The sequence below is a fragment of the Miscanthus floridulus genome, unplaced genomic scaffold (genome assembly GCF_019320115.1).
Source record: "Miscanthus floridulus cultivar M001 unplaced genomic scaffold, ASM1932011v1 fs_266_7_8, whole genome shotgun sequence".
NCBI classification, from domain to species: domain Eukaryota; kingdom Viridiplantae; phylum Streptophyta; class Magnoliopsida; order Poales; family Poaceae; genus Miscanthus; species Miscanthus floridulus.
The window spans coordinates 18,863-39,821 of NW_027096482.1; the positions used below are offsets into that span (position 1 = coordinate 18,863).

At 50.0% G+C, this 20,959-nt stretch overlaps 2 protein-coding genes across 2 annotated transcripts; one reads left to right on the forward strand and one right to left on the reverse strand.

Moving 5' to 3' along the window:
• Positions 1–14,922: 14,922 nt before the first annotated feature.
• On the forward strand, positions 14,923–16,534 carry LOC136531045 (tubby-like F-box protein 1; the record flags this gene model as incomplete). Its single annotated transcript, XM_066523759.1, has 1 exon — positions 14,923–16,534. A coding segment is annotated over one exon (612 nt), but the record flags the coding sequence as incomplete, so codon positions are not given.
• A 175-nt stretch (positions 16,535–16,709) lies between these two features.
• On the reverse strand, positions 16,710–17,790 carry LOC136531044 (uncharacterized). Its single transcript, XM_066523758.1, has 2 exons — positions 17,476–17,790; positions 16,710–17,287 (listed from the first exon to the last, which is right to left on the reverse strand). Exons 1-2 carry the CDS (start codon positions 17,642–17,644, stop codon positions 17,163–17,165), a joined length of 294 nt encoding a protein of 97 aa, XP_066379855.1. The 5' UTR covers positions 17,645–17,790; the 3' UTR covers positions 16,710–17,162.
• Between the last annotated feature and the right edge of the window lie 3,169 nt (positions 17,791–20,959).

Genomic DNA, 20,959 nt, shown 5'->3' on the forward strand with positions numbered 1-20,959 from the left:
GCTGGAGCGGCGGGTACGACGCGTTTTATACCCGCGCGCGCGGGCGTGGACAGGAGGAGAGACTTGGGGGAGGGGTTGGGTTGGGCCGCGCCGGACCTCGCGATCGAATCGGGCTTCAGATTGCCTTGTGCGCGGGGTCGAGAGAGGAGACTGACTGGTAACGATACGATCGATCGACCTCCCTCGGTTAATGAGTGGCCATATGCATGCATGCTGGCCGTTCAAGAGTCCGACGCGGCCGGCGACCTGGACACGCGGGAAGACCCGATGCAGCAAGGACAAATGGAGCAAGGCCCCCCGTCATCATGATGAATTGATGATCGGTGACCCACGTCAAGTACGTCGTGTGTGCGTGCCTGGAAAGATCAAAAGATTCCCTCTGGTGAACGACATTTCAGAGGACGCCTAGAGGTTATTTTCTGCGTGCATTCATTATTATGGTATATACACCCGCCGAAAGGGACGACCATCGTCGGTACAAGTAGTTTTGTAATGGTTTGGTGGTTCGCGACTCAGCTGGACCAAACATTAATGAATAATAAAGACTGAGGAGTGATGTTCAAAAAAAAACAATGAAGCTGTATGCAAATATAGTAAAAATTAAATTAAATGGAGATCGACCTGCACAGATACATGCATGCATGGGTCATCATTCGCACATGTACCTGTGCGAGATCTATCGATCATATTCATGCCGATCCAGTGGCACGATTTTTTTTTTAAGGTCTATAGGCCTGGGAGAGATGGCGATGCATGAATGCCGCCGTGTCCCTTAACGTGAGCCGTGAGGTGGATGCGCATGCATCCATCGTAACTGGAGGGGGTCCGTCGCGTCATTGCTTGCGTACGGGCTTCCGTCGCGTTGTTTGCGTTGACCCCGGTACTTTTATATACCTAGCGCCAACGGCGAAGTACAGTGACCTTCGATTGAATTCCTCTCCTGCTTATAGCTCAGCCTCAGCGAGTTTCATATGAATTTCATTTGTATTTAGTATTGTGACACGTCAGCAGGTTTGATGACTTTGGCAGATCAATTATAAAAAGAGAGAGAAAGAATTTCATAGAGTTTTATCTGGATAAAACCTGTTGTCACAATTACCGATACAAAAGTTAATGTGACAGTCTTGTAAATAATATCATAAAACTCTCCGCTGAGAATAACCTTATATCAAGTGCATCCAAGCTAGCCTCACTAATAAAAAAAGCTATTAGTTAGCTTTTCTCTGCTAGCAGCTAAAGGATTAATACTGATGGATCTAAAGAGGGTCTAAAAATGCAAGATGACAAGAGGTGGTGCTGGCCTCCATGCAATACGGAATCACCTTACACATACGTCAGGCAGCCCTGGCTAGCTTGTAGCTTCGTTGCTTGGAGAAGAAATTCATTCGTGCGCCATCCGATGGAAAGCCACAGGCCAGGCCATAATGTCACAAGCCCGTGCGCTAGCTCGACCATATTGGGCCGCTGGCCACAGATAGGAGAGCCCAGTGAAACGATGTCCCACACATAGCTGCAGCAGCTGAGGAGTGGGCCCAAGCCCAACCGAGGAAACCGCTGGTCCGATTCACCCAAGGGCATGTTTGGATGGGGACTGTAAAATAAAGATTCTGGAAAAAAAAAATCTCTATATCTGAATGTTAGAATCCTCTAGAATCTAGGGTGTTTGATGGAATTCTAGGATTTTGAGAGTTTTTCTATCCAGTTTCTTAAGATCTCTGTGGATCCATACACGCACTGTGCACGAGAAAAATCGAAACCCAAGCATCCACTGGCTTGTACTCCCGTCTCATCCCATCGCGTCTGCGCCAGGCATTGGGCTAACCGCATTGATCATCAAGCAGGAGCAGCGGCAGGCAACACCGCCGCTGCCATGCGATGCCACATCAAGCACATCAGCCAGTGATCGGAGCTAGTAATGGAAAGCGGAACGTCTAGGCTCTAAAGTTTAGTCCGACATTGGATAATAAGCTAAATATGGACTCATTAAAATTTCCTTTTTTTCCAATGACTTCTATTTATCGATTAGTCTCTATTAGTTTTTTTGTTAAACCATGATTAATCTATATTTAGACCTTCTATTTAGCATCCAAAACGGACTACACTTTGTAGTAGTTTAGTCCATCGAGAGTCGAGACAGACCCTAACCAAAAGAGCAGCTGACAAATTCCAGCCTCCGTGGACCGCAGCACAGAGCGATGGATTTTACCTAGGAGTACACGGCACGGGCCTCGGATCGCGTCACCGCTGCAGTACGTTATCGCGTGCACACGGCACAGCTGCATCCTGCAGAGCTGCTGCCGCGTGAACACTGAACAGGGAGGGAATCCTGCTGCTGCCAGCTTTGCGCGAGGCCCCGCCGCCCGCCGGCGACCCAGGGTGGCGCAAGTTGTCCCCATGGATGGTAACAGCACGCGCGCCGCGCCGACGAGGAAGAGGAACCCCGAATCCACTGGACACGTGTCCAGCTGGGATAGGGAAAACGCCCTGGGGACTGGGGTTGCAGGTTGCTGACGCTGGCTGCCTTGTGTCCGTTGTGACTTGTGAACTGTGAAGTCTCAAAACTCCCAATGCAGTTTGTTCGCCATATGTCGGTTAACTGGTTCTTCTGATGAATACTGTAGGTAAAACTGCTGAACCCACGACACAGGCGTTCAGAACATCAGAGATGCCAAATCCCCATCCCTATATCAAACAGGCCCAGGCACGAAAAATTACTAGCCGTGTTTGTTGGGAAACATCGCGTTGGTTACCTACCTACGGCGACGTCAGTTTGCAAATGATGCTGCAATTTGCAGTTACGTAGATATCAGGTGGATCAAATGTCCCTGCCAGGAGTAAGGAGACAACAGAATGCAGCCATACCATACGTGATAACGTGAACTACTGTATTTTTTGATCATGTTGCCCTGTATGGGTCGAGTTGTCGACACGTCAACGTTTGAGAGATGCCAACCGCACGAGGCATATATTTGGTGGCATGGCTCAACTAGTAGGATTAATTAAACTAATAGGTGATAGATACATCACGGTTACATACAATACGATAGCGGCACATTGTTTCCAACAAAGTGGTAGGGCCAACCGATCGACACAGACAGCATACCTTAGCAGGCGTGAGGCATCCTTGGGCGTTGAACGGAATGAAGAATGCCAGCTCAAACAAGGTGTCTGGCTCTGGCTCCTCACGAGCGTCACGAGGAGGCCCGATGCCAACATCCCAGCTGCATGATTGGAGTCACTGCAAAGCCTTGGGGGGTTCGTCGAGGTTGGCTAGCTCGCCTTAAAAAAGCCTTCCGTCTTTTGTGATTGCAATCTGCAATGCGATGGCTGGTGTTACAAAGGACTCGCAACTTGCAAGCCGGCCGGATTCTATGGCTGGTCCCAGCGCAGGCATAATTCCTCCGAGAAGCTGAATTCTCGGTCAGCCAGAGCCAGCCGGCGGCTGCTTTCAGTCGAGAGAATTCGGGATCGTCAGCGGCGCACCATGTGCGGCCACGGTCCATGATACTAGAACTGTAGCCGGCGAGCCGACGACCGCACCGCAGGCACGTGAACTCGAGTGGCGGCCGCGGCGCCGGGCACGCAGCGCGTCCACCCTTTCCACCTCAGCTCACACCGACAGTTGAGTTCCACTCCCACCCGACGCACCCGGAGACCGCGCCCCCACGCCTTCCACCCCCGGTCTTGCTCGCGCAGCGCGCACTCCGCCCGCTAGTCCGCTACCCCACCCGCGCGCGCGCTCCCCCGTCTGCACGTGACAACGGTGAGTAAACCGAACAAAAGCGAGGGAAACCAGCGAAAGACCCGCCAGTCAGCCACTAGTCACAAAGGCGAAGGGGGAAAAAAGCTTGAGGGAAGACATGAAGTGGATATGGGATGGCGTATGGGTCGGAGTCGGATGCGGATGCCCCCGTGCTCGCTGCTTTGCTTTCTGGCCCATCATCATCTGCCAGACGCCCAGACCGTCACACGCGCGCAGCCGGACGCCGCAGGTCCACCGGCGCGAAGTTGACAACAACGCCGCGCGCCCTTGCCCGAGCCCGCCGTCTTCTGCCTTCTTCATGACTTCATGAGGGACCCGCGATCCACGCGGTTGCCCGTGCGGCCGACTGCTCGAGCGACGCGGGGGCTCGACACGACGCCATGACCCCGGCTTAGGGCTCGTTCGTTTGAGTCATTCCAGCCCCGTAACGATTTCTGCTCAAGTCCGCTACATATAAATTAAATAGACATTCCTGGCGGGAACGGTTCCGGGACGTCATTCCCCGGGAACCGAACAGGGCCTTAATCGGAAGCTGTTAAAACCCATCGAGTTTTGCGAGCACCACAGAATTCGGAGCATTGGTGGCTCGTCCACGTGTCGACACGTCGCGCTACATGTTTTTGCAAAAAACGCCCTCAAGCTTTTTGGAAAGCAACCCGCAGCCCAGACCTCCCGATGTTCATCGCCCTCACTCCCGCACGGGCTGGGTGGCCCGAAACCCTAGCTTCCCTCGTCTCTTCCCTCTTCTCGCCTTCACTCGCTGTGACTGAGGAACTCACAGATCTGCGGGGACCTCCTCTCCCCTCCCCTCCCCTCCGCTCGCGGTGACGGGGCAGCTCACGGATTTGCGAGGACCTCCTCTCCCCTCTGCTCATGGTGACGGCACAGATCTACGAGTCGGTGGCATCTCTCCTCCCCCCGTCGCCACCGCCGCTCGATGCTAGCCGCCATCACTCCTCCACCTAAGGCTCTCGTCTCGAACCACATCGAGCCGGAGGCGCTGACGCGGCACGTCGTCTGGTGGTGCGCAGAGGTGAGCAGATCTGCAGTTGGCGGCGGGGTCCAGGTCTCCACGTCAAGCTGGCCAACATCGGTGACGAGGGCCAGTCGCTTCCCTCTCAGACTCCACCGGTGCGTTCCCTTCCCAAATATGCTTAGTTGAATGCCATTAGATTTATAGAAAAGTTTCTGCAATGAAGTATCAGAACGAACTGACTGATTGGTAGATTTCCACGCATTTCCATTCCACCGTTTAGCTATATCTGAGCCTTTTGACAGGGTAGCACCAGTTTTTTTATCTACTGAAAGATCCAATTTATTGTGCCTTTCTTCATATTCTGCGCACCCCCCCCTCTCTCTCCTTAATGTTTTTATTTGCAGGGACAATGAGCTTGGCATATTTATTCAAAGTTTGGTTACACCGTGGGCAGTGGCGGATGCACGATGCGGGATAAGGGGGGGCTAAAACAATGGAGATGTTGATTTGTATGAAGATTTAATGGTGAAATCAAGCTTTTGCTACAGTGATTAGTGGTGAAATCAAGCCATTAGGGGGGGCTGGAGCCCCCCCCAGCCCCCCCCCCCCCCCCCCCCCCCCCCTTTGGATCCGCCCCTGACCGTGGGTGCAAAAACGAAATAAGATGAAAATAGCTAGAACTGAAAAAAAACTCCATAAACATTGAATTTCTGTCTGAATGAAACTATGTCAGCAACAACTATGTTGCAAGCCTGCAAGTTACACAACCTGCTATGCTTTGATTGAAATGGTTTTATTGATGTCGCTATTTATCTTTTAGCATTTTTATCTTTCTGAAATTAATTATTTAGGACTGAATTTCCAACAGTTAATCCTTCTATGTGAGTTGTGAGCAGAATTTCTTTTTGTTCTTATGAGTAACTTTTGCAAGAGATTACTATTTCTGGTGGCGATGCGGATGCGGATCCCATCTCTCACAGCATGCTTTCTGGAGCTGAAGGTCAGTGCCTCCATTTTTGTATATCTTGTCTCTCTTTTTTTTGCTTGATGTGCTCATGTGTTGCGTGTACAAAAACTCCAGGTTCTTTGTTGTTGACATTCTGGTGGTGATGCAGATGGGCTGGTAAACCGACATTTTCAAAGTGACATCCAAGAACCTGGTATGTGGTAGGAGATATAATGTGGTTGATTGGCTTGGACATAGTTGCATGCATCTGGTGATTGGCTTGGCTCGCTGCTATGGGTTAGTCTGATTAGGTATCTTGATCATGGTCATGTGTTATATGTATTCTAAATACGTGATCTTGGTAATTTTCGATTTTTTTTAATTTTAACACTTTTTGGAAACTAATTTTAAATCTAACACGGTCGTTTTTTTTAAAAAAAACTAACACTTTTGGCCGCGCCTATTTCCCTGGCACGACCAAATGCCTGTGCCGCATCATGCATGGTGGCGCGGCCACTGGCTGACGTGGCGACGACCGGAATCGTGACCGTTGACGTGGCAGGGCCTGCCGCGCCACCTATCTTGACGCGGTAGTGCCGCGCCACGGCGCATGGTGCGGCGGTACCTGGACGGTTTACCGTCTCCATCGTGCCTCGTGCTTAGAACTGCGCCATATTGCGGCCACTACCAAGACCTGTACCGCGTTTCAGATGTATGTTTCATGTGTTTTCTCTTTCAACGGCCGCCCATATTAACCACCGTAATGACTGGTCTTCAGTTCCCCTTTACACGTCCCTCACATTAATTATAGGTGAATCAATCGATCACAAGCACTCGTGGACTCGTGGTGTTGCTCCTAAACAACTCATAGGATATATACGTATGCACTCATCGTGGAAGTTCATCAGATGCTTTCGACTTCTGGCCTCCTCCTCCCTATCTATCTTTTCAGCTCCATAGAATAGATAGAAATGCAACTATAAAGCTACGATCCTGGATTCCTGGTGGATGATTTTCAGGTTGTGGGGATATATAATCTGTTCCTCAATTGTTATTCGGTGCTCATCTGTTGTGTAGTATCTTGGGACGCCAGGAAAGCTAATCATGACGACAGTGCTGCCGCTGAAAAGTCCTTGTTTTGTTTTGGTAATTGAGTGACAACCTAGGTAGACTAATTGTGTTTATATGAGATACATAGGTGATTAGTCCACAGGTACATATGTGTGAGCAATATATGCCATGAAGGTAAAAATGGCTTAGAAACGTTGCAAAGCTCACACATGTGATGATGAAGGAGCTCATTGCACATGAGACATGACATTGAGTCATGTGATCAATGTGGAGAAGATCAAGACAAGACTTGGCTTGATGGACCGGTTGCAAGCGTGAAGGGCAAGTCGGAGGCTTTGGAGCAATGGACCGCGTGGCGGTGAAGCTTGAGCAAGACTTGGCGCCGATGGATGAAGGCAACGGTGAAAAGCAAATGAAGTCAAGATCGATAAACCAATATGATCACGTGATGATATGAAGTGGATCATATCATTGTTGATCGTGTTGGTGCATGTGTTGTATCGACATTGGAGGAGATGGAATGGAATGCGCAAGGCAAAGGTATAACCTAGGGCATTTCATTTCACCGGTCATAGGTGTGTAGAGAAGTTGATGACCGGGTTTAGGATAGATGGCCGTACTATCAAGAGGGGCAAACTTGTTTGCATATCGGTCATCTAAGTGCCACTCGAGTGATCTAACTTTACATCGTTGCTAGGATTGAGTGGCATGGCAAGCTGAGTGCCTAATCCTTTGGAAAACGTTTGTGAAAATGCTAACACACATACACATGGTGGTGTACACTTGGTGGTGTTGGCACATTTACAAAGGAGATGAAATTGGAGTTGATGTGGATCAACTCAGCGAAGGAACAGAGAGAAGGGTTCAAAACTCCACCGGCGCCCTATACAGAAAAGATAGGGTCTCACAGAGTAGACCAGATGCTGGTCACATGGTGACCAGACGCTGGGGTCCTATGTCCGATCAGTGGCTGCAGAGAGCGTGCAGGCATTGGTCTTCGACCGGACGCTGGCGCTGAAAGTGACCGGACGCTGACAGGGTGCGTCTGGTCAGGCTGATGTACGCTGACGTAAGTGACACAGAAAAGTTGGAGAAGGACCGGACGCTGACGTTGCGTCCGATCGTGACCGACCGGACGCGTCCGGTCGCGACTGGTAATGACCGGACGCTGGGGTTGCTGCGTCCGGTCAGTTTGTGCAGCTGTGTCCGGTCATCACTTGACCGTTGAGATCAAGTGACTGAGGTTCAATGGAGGCAACACGTGGCGAGCATCCGTTGACCGGACGCTAAGGTCATGTGTCCGGTCGATATGACCGGAGCGTCTGGTCATCTCGAGTTTTGCCAAGTGAAGGGGTAACGGCTAGTTTAGCCCGTTGAAGGGTCGAGATGGCGGACTAGAGGGGGGTGAATAGTCCTTTCTAAAAATAATTACGTCGGCTAACCAAAACAAGTACGAAATTAAGACTATCGGTCTAGCCAAGACTACACCCCTCTATCTATGTTCTCTAGCACCTTTCAAAGATACTAATCAAGCAACAAAGGTGCCGGGCTAGCTAGAGCTCACCTAACTAATTCTAGAAGCAAGGTCACACAAACCTATGCCTCTAGTACTTTAAGCAACAAGGAAGCTCCTACACATGCTAGTAAGCAAAAGCACAAAGCCAACTAAGCTCACTAGTAATGCTCAATAACAAGGCAACCAATGTCAAATTAGAGAGTGCAAATACTTAGCTACACAAACTAAGCAATGTGACTAACAAGGTTGCGCAACCCAAATTAGCCACGCATGGGAGCTACTTCTATGCTCACAAGCAAGAAGGTAACTAGTAAGCTACACAAGCTAACTAATTACAAGAGCAACAACACAAGCTTAATGTATATGAAAATAATCGCAAGCTTGTATAACGGGGATGCAAACCAACGGGAAGAACAAGGTTGACACGATGATTTTTCTCCCGAGGTTCACGTGTTTGCCAACACGCTAGTCCCCGTTGTGTCGACCGCTCACTTGGTGGTTCGGTGGCTAATTGGCATCACCCACCAAGCCCGCACGTCAGGCGCCGCAAGAACCTATCCCGAAAGTGAGGGTAGCTCAATGACACACTTTACTAAAGTTGCTCTTCACGGCTCCTGCGGGGCGAGCACAATGCCCCTCACAAAGCACTTCTCCGGAGCGCCGCACAAGCTTCTTGCGGGTTTCGACGGAGACCACCACCAAGCCGTCTAGGAGGTGGCAACCTCCAAGAGTAACAAGCACCACCAGCTTGCAACTCAATCACCTAGTGCCACTCGATACAACCTCATGATGCAATTGCACTAGAATCGTTCACTCACACAATCGGATGATCTCTATCAAGTATGTGTGAGATGGAGGGCTCCTAAGCACTCTCAAGCATGGACACAAAGTCCTCCAAGGTGCTCAACACCAGCCATGGACAAAGGCCACTTCTATTTATAGCCCCATGGGCTAAACTAGCCGTTACCCCTTCACTGGGCGTTTTTCGGGTCGACCGAATGCAGCACCGGACGCACCGATCGTGCATACAGGACGTGTCCGGTCACTATACCGGACGTGTCCGGTAGATGCCAGACCGCCATGTGTCCAACCGTTGCCTCCAATGGCTCTCTGACACGATGACCGGACGCACAGTACCGAAACAACCGGACGCTCAGCCGTTGCATCCGGTTGAGTCCAGTAAGCCCCCAGTGCCGACCAGACGCGACTATTAGAAGCTGACCGGATGCTGAGCCTCAGCGTTCGGTCGAGCACAGTAAGCACCCACGGACGACCGGACGCGTCCAGTCACACCAGACCGGACGTAGCCAACGTCCGATCAATTGTTCCACCAAACACCGATTTTGCTGATTCACACCAGACGTGTCCGGTGTGGCGATCGGACGTGTCCAGTCGCTAAGTACGTCGCCAAACACCGGACATGTCCGGTCACCATACCGGACACGTCGGGTCACTCTTTAACCAGCGCGACTAACTCCTTTTCAACTCTTTCTTCTTCACCCTTGCTCAAATGTGCCAACCACCAAGTGTATCACCTTGTGCACATGTGTTAGCATATTTTCACAAACATTTTCAAGGGTGTTAGACACTCAACTTGCCACGCCACTCGATCCTAGCGATGATGCAAAGTTAGATCACTCGAGTGGCACTTAGATGACCGATATGCAAACAAGTTTGCCCCTCTTGATAGTACGGCCATCTATCCTAAATCCGGTCATAAACTTCTCTACACACCTATGACTGGTGAAATGAAATGCCCTAGGTTATACCTTTGCCTTGCGCATTCTATTCCATCTCCTCCAATGTCGATACAACACATGCACTAACATGATCAACAATGATATGATCCACTTCATATCATCACGTGATCATATTGGTTCATCGATCTTGACTTCACTTGCTTTTCACCATTGCCTTCGTCCATCGGCGCCAAGTCTTACTCAAGCTTCACCGCCACGCGGTCTATCGCTCCAAAGCCTCCGACTTGCCCTTCACACTTGCAACCGGTCCATCAAGCCAAGTCTTGTCTTGATTGTCTCCACCTTGATCACATGACTCAATGTCATGTCTCATGTGCAATGAGCTCCTTCATCTTCACATGTGTGAGCTTTGCAACATCTCCAAGCCATTTTCACCTTTATGGCATATGTTACTCACACACATGTACCTGTGGACTAATTACATGTGTATCTCACATAAACACAATTAGTCCACCTAGGTTGTCACTCAATTACCAAAACCACACAATGACCTTTCAATCTCCCCCTTTTTGGTAATTGATGACAACTCTACAAAGATATAGAAATTAAGCTCTTTTGGATTCATGTTGCTTGCCCAAGCAATTTTACCATGTGAAAATGATTTTGGACAAGTACCACAAACCCAAGATGGTAGTATTAGCTCTCCCTACATATGTGCTAGAATATTTGATTTGAAGTTCGCACATATGCATAGATTAAAATTGTGGGAGAGTAATTACTACAAAATGATGCTAAGGTGTATAGAATAAACCTTTGAAGCGTGTACCAATCGGAGTTGCACCTTTAAGTTCATCCTTAGCACCATGGTTAGCTAGATATCACTTGGCAACAAAAGCACTAGATACCTTGTGAGATCAACATTAAAAGCAAGGTACTAGCATTATTTGAAAAGCATACCAAGTGTCTAGCTATCATCCTATGCATGCTAGTTATCAAATCATCATTCAAGTTCTACAACTAGCATACACCACACAAGCATGCATATTAAATTTGAAAGCTTATGCAATGCAAGCAAGCACATGAATATGCACATATCAAATGCAATCAATCAAAATTCATGAGCTTGCTCCCCCTACTTGTGTGCTTCTCTTGTCCAAGAATTTTGATCCATCTCTTTTCTTCAATGTTGCTCCCTCTTTGTCCATGTCCATGTCCAACCTCTACTTCTTTGAGCTTTTATATCTTATCTCTCCCCCTTGTACAATCTCAATCTCAAAGCTTTCATATCTTTGTACAATCTCTCCCCCTTTGTCATCAATTTCCATAAAAGGTGAGCTTCTCATTGATGCAAAGGTATTTGTTTGGGGTAGATGGTTGAGGCTTGAATCTTGCATTTTTTATGGACATCACTTGATTGGTGGAATGACACCATCTGTAAATACCACTTGTAGCTTATGTAGGGCTTCTTGAGATACCACATGTAAGATTTTTGATCTTGTGATCAATTTGTGGGACACCTCCCCCTATGTGATAGCAAGGGTCGTCCATTTGATACACTTGAGCTCTTGTAGGTGAGGGATGTATTCTTCATTTGATGTGTCGGTGTTTTGGACCGGGGGGTCCTCAACCAACCAGTGAATTTGAACTGCGTGCTCCTGATTCTGGATGGTGATGCAAAGAGACACAAGGTTTATACTGGTTCAGGCAATCGATGCCCTACGTCCAGTCTGAGAGATCGATCTTGCATTCCTTGCACCAAAGTGCTCGTAGTAGGGGGTTACAAGCTAAGGGAGAGAGGGAGCTAGTCCTAGGTCTCGATAGGGTGTCGTGAGGGCTGTCTGAGACGTTGCTCTCAGGCGGCTAGGATGTGCACGTGTGTGTGCGTTACCAGGTGCTCTCCTTCATCCTCCCTTAAAACGACCCAAGTCCTCTCCTTTTATAACCTGAAGGGAGGACAAGGATGGTACATGAGCTAACTATACGGTGTCGTGTGAACAGAGGCGGCGTGTCCAGACCCTGTAGCCTGTTCCTGTGGCGGCGTGGTCGTCGAAGTGGTCTGTCCTTGGAGCACTGGGGCGGCGTGGTCGTCCCATCTGATCCTGTGCGTCGTGGGAGCACCGAGACTGCCTCGGAGTGGGTGCGATGGTGAATGTGCAAGCCACTGTGGATGGACTATGCGCGAGGCCGAGACTTGGTCGGTGCCGAGGCTGCACCGCAGTGGAGGGGTCTCGGTAGGCACAAACCCCAAGATAGCCGAGACCTTGGTGTACAGTGTCGAGGCCTCGAGTGGGCGGCTGATCATGGGCACAGCGTTAGGACATAGTGGCCGATAATCCTCGCCATACCCTGTCCCAGCTAGTATGGCGCCGATCGTGGACACAGCGTTAGGACATAGTGGCCGGTAATCCCTGCCGTGCCCTGTCCCGGCCGGTATGGCGCTGATGCGACCTCGGGTCTCGTCGGCCATTCTGTGGCATTGAGCCATCATCCGGCTGAGATTGCGGGAGTGGTTGAAGCATTAATGAGACATGACGCGCTGTCTAGAGGGTCGGTCGAGGCGAGGGGCGACGGGCTATGGACGAGCTGGGCTCGAGCGACATGGAGAATGAGGCCTCGCGTGAGACGGAGATCGAATTCGTTACCGAGGCTTGCCGCGAGAGGCCTCGCGCGATACAGAGAATGCACCCCCTACCGAGGCTTGCCATGGCGAGCCTCACGCGAGGAGGAATTCACGTTAGGGTGCTGAGACCTTCTGCGCGAGGCTTGAGGTGAGGCAGAGGGCCTAGTGGGCTCGGTCGTTGCGGGTGAGGGGCCCATGGCTTACCTTCTAGCTTTACTTTTTGATGGGACTTTAGCGACCCTTTTGATTGTTTGCTCAGGGTACCCCATTCTAAGGTACCCGATAGTAGCCCCTGAGCCTCCGAGGGAGTGTGTGCACTCTCCCTAAGGGTTTGCCTAGGTTTGGTTCATACCCGCTCCCGTAGGAATTGGGTTTTGTATCTTGAGGTTCCGGTGGGTGCGTGCGAGCGCACCCGCTGGGTGTAGCCCCTGAGGCCCTAGAGGAGTGGAGTTACTCCTCCAGGGGCTTTTTTATTTTCGTGTTTGAACAAGTAGTTCTTATTGCATTTGCCGAGCCCCTAAGCGCAAGTTTGGGTTACGGGGGTCTCGGCAAGGCTGTAGGAAAAGGCCCTCTAGCCTCCGCATGGAGCGAGAGGTTCGTCAGGGCCCCCCTGACTTTGGGTACGACCCTCACGCTTCCTTTTGCTCGGAAGGAGGGGTGGAATGTGCTAGGCTACCCTCGATGGGCACGAGCGTGGACACTTCCGGTGAGCTGTTATCGGGTAGTCCGAGTGGAGGCCCAAGCCCCGTTCGCTAGGGGATGGCTAGCGGTCCAGAGACGCACTCCAAGAGTACTAGAGGGTTTCTCTAGTGGGTGCCGAGGCCATTCACTAGGCCTCAGTGGCTCGGTGCCTCCCTACGGTGGGATCCCATTCGGATACTTCCCTGCCAGTCTCGGACACGACTTAGGACACCTCGAGCGACTGTTCGCTCAGGCCTAGGCCATTTGTAGGCTTGCCCCAAAGTCATCCCTGACTCTATTGCCCTGGGGCGGCTGTCGAAACCTCTTGGAGGCCTAGCCTTCGAACCGCTAGACCGTAACGGGCTCGGTGCCCTTTATCGTGTTTTGTAATAAAACCTCTAGCGTGGGCTTGGACCATTTGTCTTGGTCTTCAAGTGCAAGAGGAGCCCCCGAGCCTTCACCTGGAGCAAGAGGGCGGTCGATGGTCTCCTGACTTTTTCATCTGACCCTCACACATCCTTTTCGTTCGGACGGAGGGTTTGTTTGCTGAGCCCGTTCTGGTCTCGGCAAGGTTGCAGGAAGAGCCCCTAGCCTCTGCGTGGGGCGAGAGGGCCGTCAGGAGTTCCCCTGACTTTTTATACGCCCCTTGCACGTGAGGGTTTGTTTGCTGAGGCCCCTTTTGGGCGCGAGCCCGAGTTCTGGGGTCTCGGCATATTTGCAGGAAGAGCCCCCTAGCCTCTGCATAGGGTGAGAGGGCCGTCAGGAGCTCCCCTGTCTTTTTGTATGACCCTCATGCTTCCTTTTCACTCGGAAGGAGGGTTTGTTTTGCCGAGCCCCTTTGAGTGCGAGCTAGGGTCGCTGGGTCTCGGTAAGGTTGCAGGAAGAGCCCCCTAGCCTCTGCATAGAACGAGAAGGCCATCGGGGGTTCCCCTGACTTTTTATGCGACCCTCACGCTTCCTTTTCGCTCGGAAGGAAGGGTGGAATGTGCCTCGCTACCCTCAGTGGGCACGAGCGGTGGCACTTCCGGTGAGCTGTTATCGGGTAGTCCGAGTGGAGGCCCGAACCCCATTTGCTAGGGGACGGCTAGCGGTCCAGAGACACACTCCAAGAGTACCAGAGGATTTCTCTAGTGGGTGCCGAGGCCGTTCACTAGGCCTTGGTGGCTCGGTGCCTCCCTACGGTGGGATTCCATTCGGAGACTTTCCCCCGGTCTCGGACACGACTTTGGGCGTCCTAAGCATTTTGATTGCTTGGGCCTCGGCCCCGTATAGGCTCACCCATAGTCGTCCCTGACTCTGTTATCCTAGGGCGGCTGTCGAAACCGTTTGGGGCCTAGCCTTCGAACCCCTGGATCATAATAGGTTTAGAGCCCGGTTCCTTCATACGAAAGGAATAGGCCGCAGGGAATATCTTCCCTATTGGCTCGGCATGGGCGGCGCGCCTTTTGAGGCGGTTTCATGGGGAGTCGAAATGACACCTGCTGCCAATATTTTCTTAATTTATCTCTTTGATATGGTAGACGTTAATACTCTTCTCTATAAACTTGGTCAAACTTTGGACAGTTTTGACTAGGACAACACAAAATCCATTATATTTCAGGACGGAGGGAATAGATTGTTGTTCTCCTGTTATGTTTTAATACTTGTATTGGAACCTGTTTCCCCACCTTAACATACAGTTCTACTTCTGCACCCTGTTTAGATCTGATTTCTGGGGGACAAACTTCAAAATATATGATAGCAAGCCACCATATGATGGTGCTAAAGCATCAAGTAGTCGATCTAGTCATCGTTTTGGAAGCAGAAGGATTAGTCCCCAAGTATCGGCTGGCAACTATGAAGTTGGACAGGTTTCATACAAATACAACTTGCTCAAATCCAGAGGCCCTAGGAGAATGTATTGCACTCTTGAATGCCCTTCAGCCCAAGAGACTTGGGAAAACTCACTCAAGACGAAGTTCAAGAGGCCCCTGGGTCCCACAACTTTACGGAATAAAGCACCCCGCTGGCATGAGCACCTGCAGTGCTGGTGCTTAAACTTCCATGGGCGGGTAACAGTTGCATCAGTCAAGAATTTCCAGCTTGTGGCTGCTCCCGACCCCAGTGACCCTACTAGCAGCGTGGATGATAAAACGGTTCTGCTGCAGTTTGGTAAGGTCGGCGACGATATGTTCACGATGGATTACCGGCAACCACTCTCCGCGTTCCAAGCCTTTGCCATCAGCCTCAGCAGCTTTGGGACCAAGTTAGCCTGTGAATAGCGATACAGTTTGATGCTCTTCGTGTGGCTATATGGTTTGTGGCGGTGGTGGCTTGCTTGCTTGCTTCTTGTTGTTACTATGTGATCTGTTCTTTTTTTTTTAGTTGAGTATCGATGTTAGTGGAGTTGTAAATAGGAAAGCTAGGCTGAAGTAAATAGGAAACTAGAGTTATGGCGGCAGACCCTCTAGTCTAAAAGTTTTAGATTGAGCAGAACTAAAACCGATTACATGAGATGCTACTTTGGCGGAGTTGTACATGAGGAGGGTGATGTGAGTTTGGAAGATCAAGTAGTGCCTAAGAAAGATACCTTTTAGTATCTGGAATTGATGCTATAGAGAGATGGAGATATTGATACGGACGTTAGCCACAGAATCAAAGCAGGGTGGATCAAGTGGCGATAAGTTTCTGACATTCTCTGTGATAAGAAGGTATCACAAAAGCTAAAAGGCAAGTTCTATAAAACGGCGATTAGACCGAGCAGAATGTTGGCCTACAAAGATTCGATAAGTTCAACATCTGAGTGTTGCAGAAATGCGTATGTTGCGATGGATTTGCGGTCACACAAGAATGGACCGGGTTCGGAACGATGATATACGTGATCGTCTAGAGGTAGCACCAATTAAAGAAAAGTTTGTCTAACATCGGTTGAGGTGGTTTGGCCATGTCCAAAGGAGATCTCCAGAGGCATCAGTGCATTGTGGAGTCCTAAGCCAAGCTAACGAGTAGAGGTAGAGGAAGACCGAAATTGATATGGGGGAGGCAATAAAAAGAGATTTGAAAGCTTAGAATATACCTAGAGATCTATGTTTGAATAGGAGTACTTGGAAAGCAGTTATTGAAGTGCCTGAACCGTGACTTGGGGCTCTCGGTGGGGTTTAACTCTAGACTACTCTAATTTGCTTGGGACTCAAAGGCTATATTGTTGTTGTTGTTGTATCGATGTACTATTTGTACCATGCTGTTGTACAAGAGATGTACTATACTGTTGTGTCGTCAAAAGGACTTGTTCAAGAAGGAAATTCTGTGTTATGAACTTTTGCTCTGGTTCCATGCAAAAGACATTTCAATGTACGTATATGTTCGTGGTGAAGTGATACATCTTTTCCCTTTCTGATAAATATCATTTTGTTTTGTTTGGATACTACTGTTACTAGTGCTGAGGTGCTGAGCACCTGTTACGGAAATCTTCTATGATATCATTTTGTGCAATTTGTCAACCTCAGGGACTCTCTATCAGGCGTCAGCCGTATTTGTGCGTTTTCGCTGGTCTCCATCTATCCGTCTTACGGTGTTGCTGTTGCAAAGATTGCAGGGGAACTGGGGACCGCAAGCCCAGCCACTCGATCAGCTACTGTCTGAACTCTGAATACTCCTAGTCAACTGAGATTGGCTTCTACTATTAACTGTTCTTCTAGAATTCAGGAAGTCCAGCACGCATGCTTGGAACGGCATCCATTTCCACACACAAGATGAGAGTGACGATGCAAACGAACTGCCATACTTTTCCAGGTCGCTCCAAAACTGTGGAGATAGTTTTAGCGACGGCACCATCCATGCGTCTGTGGTCTGCTTCCGGATCGACGGATCGATCTGGCCAGCCGCTAGCAACTACTCTAGGCGACTAAGACTAGGCGTAGGTGTCCATCCTAGTGTTGCTGGCTTTGCCGACCTCGGCCTCCAGCGTCTCCATCTGCTGCTCCAGCAGCCTCAGCCTCTGGTGCATGCTGTCCAGCCTCAGCCGCGCCGCCTCATCTGCCAAAGCACAACGCAAGCTGAAATCAATCATTCTTTTTTGTGCACCCACCATTTTCATCAGCGATCACTCATCTGATCATCATATCATATCACTCTCGCTACAGATTAAATTAATAACAGTGCTGTGAACTGTGAACATCTCTCTAGCCTAGCTCAATCATCGATTTCTGTTAGAAGGAACGAACCTAGCTGGGCGACGAACTGCGAGACGGTGACCTCCTGTTGCCCGGCGCCGGTGACGACGACGGCGGGGGTGCCGCTGCCGCCGGCTCCGGCTCCGGCTCCACGGACGGCGCCCGCGGCGTGGCCGGGCTTGGTCGACGTCGTCCCTGCTCTCGTCGCGCTCGCAAGCATGATGGCTCTACCTCTACGCGCCCGCCTTCGTGTTCAGCCGATCGACCCCTTCGATCGCTTGCTTCCTGTCCCAGGCAATGAATGACAGCTGATAGCAGTGGTCAGTTAGTTTGGAAGCTAGTAATAAGAGACGTGTCCGCTGGAGCGGCGGGTACGACGCGTTTTATACCCGCGCGCGCGGGCGTGGACAGGAGGAGAGACTTGGGGGAGGGGTTGGGTTGGGCCGCGCCGGACCTCGCGATCGAATCGGGCTTCAGATTGCCTTGTGCGCGGGGTCGAGAGAGGAGACTGACTGGTAACGATACGATCGATCGACCTCCCTCGGTTAATGAGTGGCCATATGCATGCATGCTGGCCGTTCAAGAGTCCGACGCGGCCGGCGACCTGGACACGCGGGAAGACCCGATGCAGCAAGGACAAATGGAGCAAGGCCCCCCGTCATCATGATGAATTGATGATCGGTGACCCACGTCAAGTACGTCGTGTGTGCGTGCCTGGAAAGATCAAAAGATTCCCTCTGGTGAACGACATTTCAGAGGACGCCTAGAGGTTATTTTCTGCGTGCATTCATTATTATGGTATATACACCCGCCGAAAGGGACGACCATCGTCGGTACAAGTAGTTTTGTAATGGTTTGGTGGTTCGCGACTCAGCTGGACCAAACATTAATGAATAATAAAGACTGAGGAGTGATGTTCAAAAAAAAACAATGAAGCTGTATGCAAATATAGTAAAAATTAAATTAAATGGAGATCGACCTGCACAGATACATGCATGCATGGGTCATCATTCGCACATGTACCTGTGCGAGATCTATCGATCATATTCATGCCGATCCAGTGGCACGATTTTTTTTTTAAGGTCTATAGGCCTGGGAGAGATGGCGATGCATGAATGCCGCCGTGTCCCTTAACGTGAGCCGTGAGGTGGATGCGCATGCATCCATCGTAACTGGAGGGGGTCCGTCGCGTCATTGCTTGCGTACGGGCTTCCGTCGCGTTGTTTGCGTTGACCCCGGTACTTTTATATACCTAGCGCCAACGGCGAAGTACAGTGACCTTCGATTGAATTCCTCTCCTGCTTATAGCTCAGCCTCAGCGAGTTTCATATGAATTTCATTTGTATTTAGTATTGTGACACGTCAGCAGGTTTGATGACTTTGGCAGATCAATTATAAAAAGAGAGAGAAAGAATTTCATAGAGTTTTATCTGGATAAAACCTGTTGTCACAATTACCGATACAAAAGTTAATGTGACAGTCTTGTAAATAATATCATAAAACTCTCCGCTGAGAATAACCTTATATCAAGTGCATCCAAGCTAGCCTCACTAATAAAAAAAGCTATTAGTTAGCTTTTCTCTGCTAGCAGCTAAAGGATTAATACTGATGGATCTAAAGAGGGTCTAAAAATGCAAGATGACAAGAGGTGGTGCTGGCCTCCATGCAATACGGAATCACCTTACACATACGTCAGGCAGCCCTGGCTAGCTTGTAGCTTCGTTGCTTGGAGAAGAAATTCATTCGTGCGCCATCCGATGGAAAGCCACAGGCCAGGCCATAATGTCACAAGCCCGTGCGCTAGCTCGACCATATTGGGCCGCTGGCCACAGATAGGAGAGCCCAGTGAAACGATGTCCCACACATAGCTGCAGCAGCTGAGGAGTGGGCCCAAGCCCAACCGAGGAAACCGCTGGTCCGATTCACCCAAGGGCATGTTTGGATGGGGACTGTAAAATAAAGATTCTGGAAAAAAAAAATCTCTATATCTGAATGTTAGAATCCTCTAGAATCTAGGGTGTTTGATGGAATTCTAGGATTTTGAGAGTTTTTCTATCCAGTTTCTTAAGATCTCTGTGGATCCATACACGCACTGTGCACGAGAAAAATCGAAACCCAAGCATCCACTGGCTTGTACTCCCGTCTCATCCCATCGCGTCTGCGCCAGGCATTGGGCTAACCGCATTGATCATCAAGCAGGAGCAGCGGCAGGCAACACCGCCGCTGCCATGCGATGCCACATCAAGCACATCAGCCAGTGATCGGAGCTAGTAATGGAAAGCGGAACGTCTAGGCTCTAAAGTTTAGTCCGACATTGGATAATAAGCTAAATATGGACTCATTAAAATTTCCTTTTTTTCCAATGACTTCTATTTATCGATTAGTCTCTATTAGTTTTTTTGTTAAACCATGATTAATCTATATTTAGACCTTCTATTTAGCATCCAAAACGGACTACACTTTGTAGTAGTTTAGTCCATCGAGAGTCGAGACAGACCCTAACCAAAAGAGCAGCTGACAAATTCCAGCCTCCGTGGACCGCAGCACAGAGCGATGGATTTTACCTAGGAGTACACGGCACGGGCCTCGGATCGCGTCACCGCTGCAGTACGTTATCGCGTGCACACGGCACAGCTGCATCCTGCAGAGCTGCTGCCGCGTGAACACTGAACAGGGAGGGAATCCTGCTGCTGCCAGCTTTGCGCGAGGCCCCGCCGCCCGCCGGCGACCCAGGGTGGCGCAAGTTGTCCCCATGGATGGTAACAGCACGCGCGCCGCGCCGACGAGGAAGAGGAACCCCGAATCCACTGGACACGTGTCCAGCTGGGATAGGGAAAACGCCCTGGGGACTGGGGTTGCAGGTTGCTGACGCTGGCTGCCTTGTGTCCGTTGTGACTTGTGAACTGTGAAGTCTCAAAACTCCCAATGCAGTTTGTTCGCCATATGTCGGTTAACTGGTTCTTCTGATGAATACTGTAGGTAAAACTGCTGAACCCACGACACAGGCGTTCAGAACATCAGAGATGCCAAATCCCCATCCCTATATCAAACAGGCCCAGGCACGAAAAATTACTAGCCGTGTTTGTTGGGAAACATCGCGTTGGTTACCTACCTACGGCGACGTCAGTTTGCAAATGATGCTGCAATTTGCAGTTACGTAGATATCAGGTGGATCAAATGTCCCTGCCAGGAGTAAGGAGACAACAGAATGCAGCCATACCATACGTGATAACGTGAACTACTGTATTTTTTGATCATGTTGCCCTGTATGGGTCGAGTTGTCGACACGTCAACGTTTGAGAGATGCCAACCGCACGAGGCATATATTTGGTGGCATGGCTCAACTAGTAGGATTAATTAAACTAATAGGTGATAGATACATCACGGTTACATACAATACGATAGCGGCACATTGTTTCCAACAAAGTGGTAGGGCCAACCGATCGACACAGACAGCATACCTTAGCAGGCGTGAGGCATCCTTGGGCGTTGAACGGAATGAAGAATGCCAGCTCAAACAAGGTGTCTGGCTCTG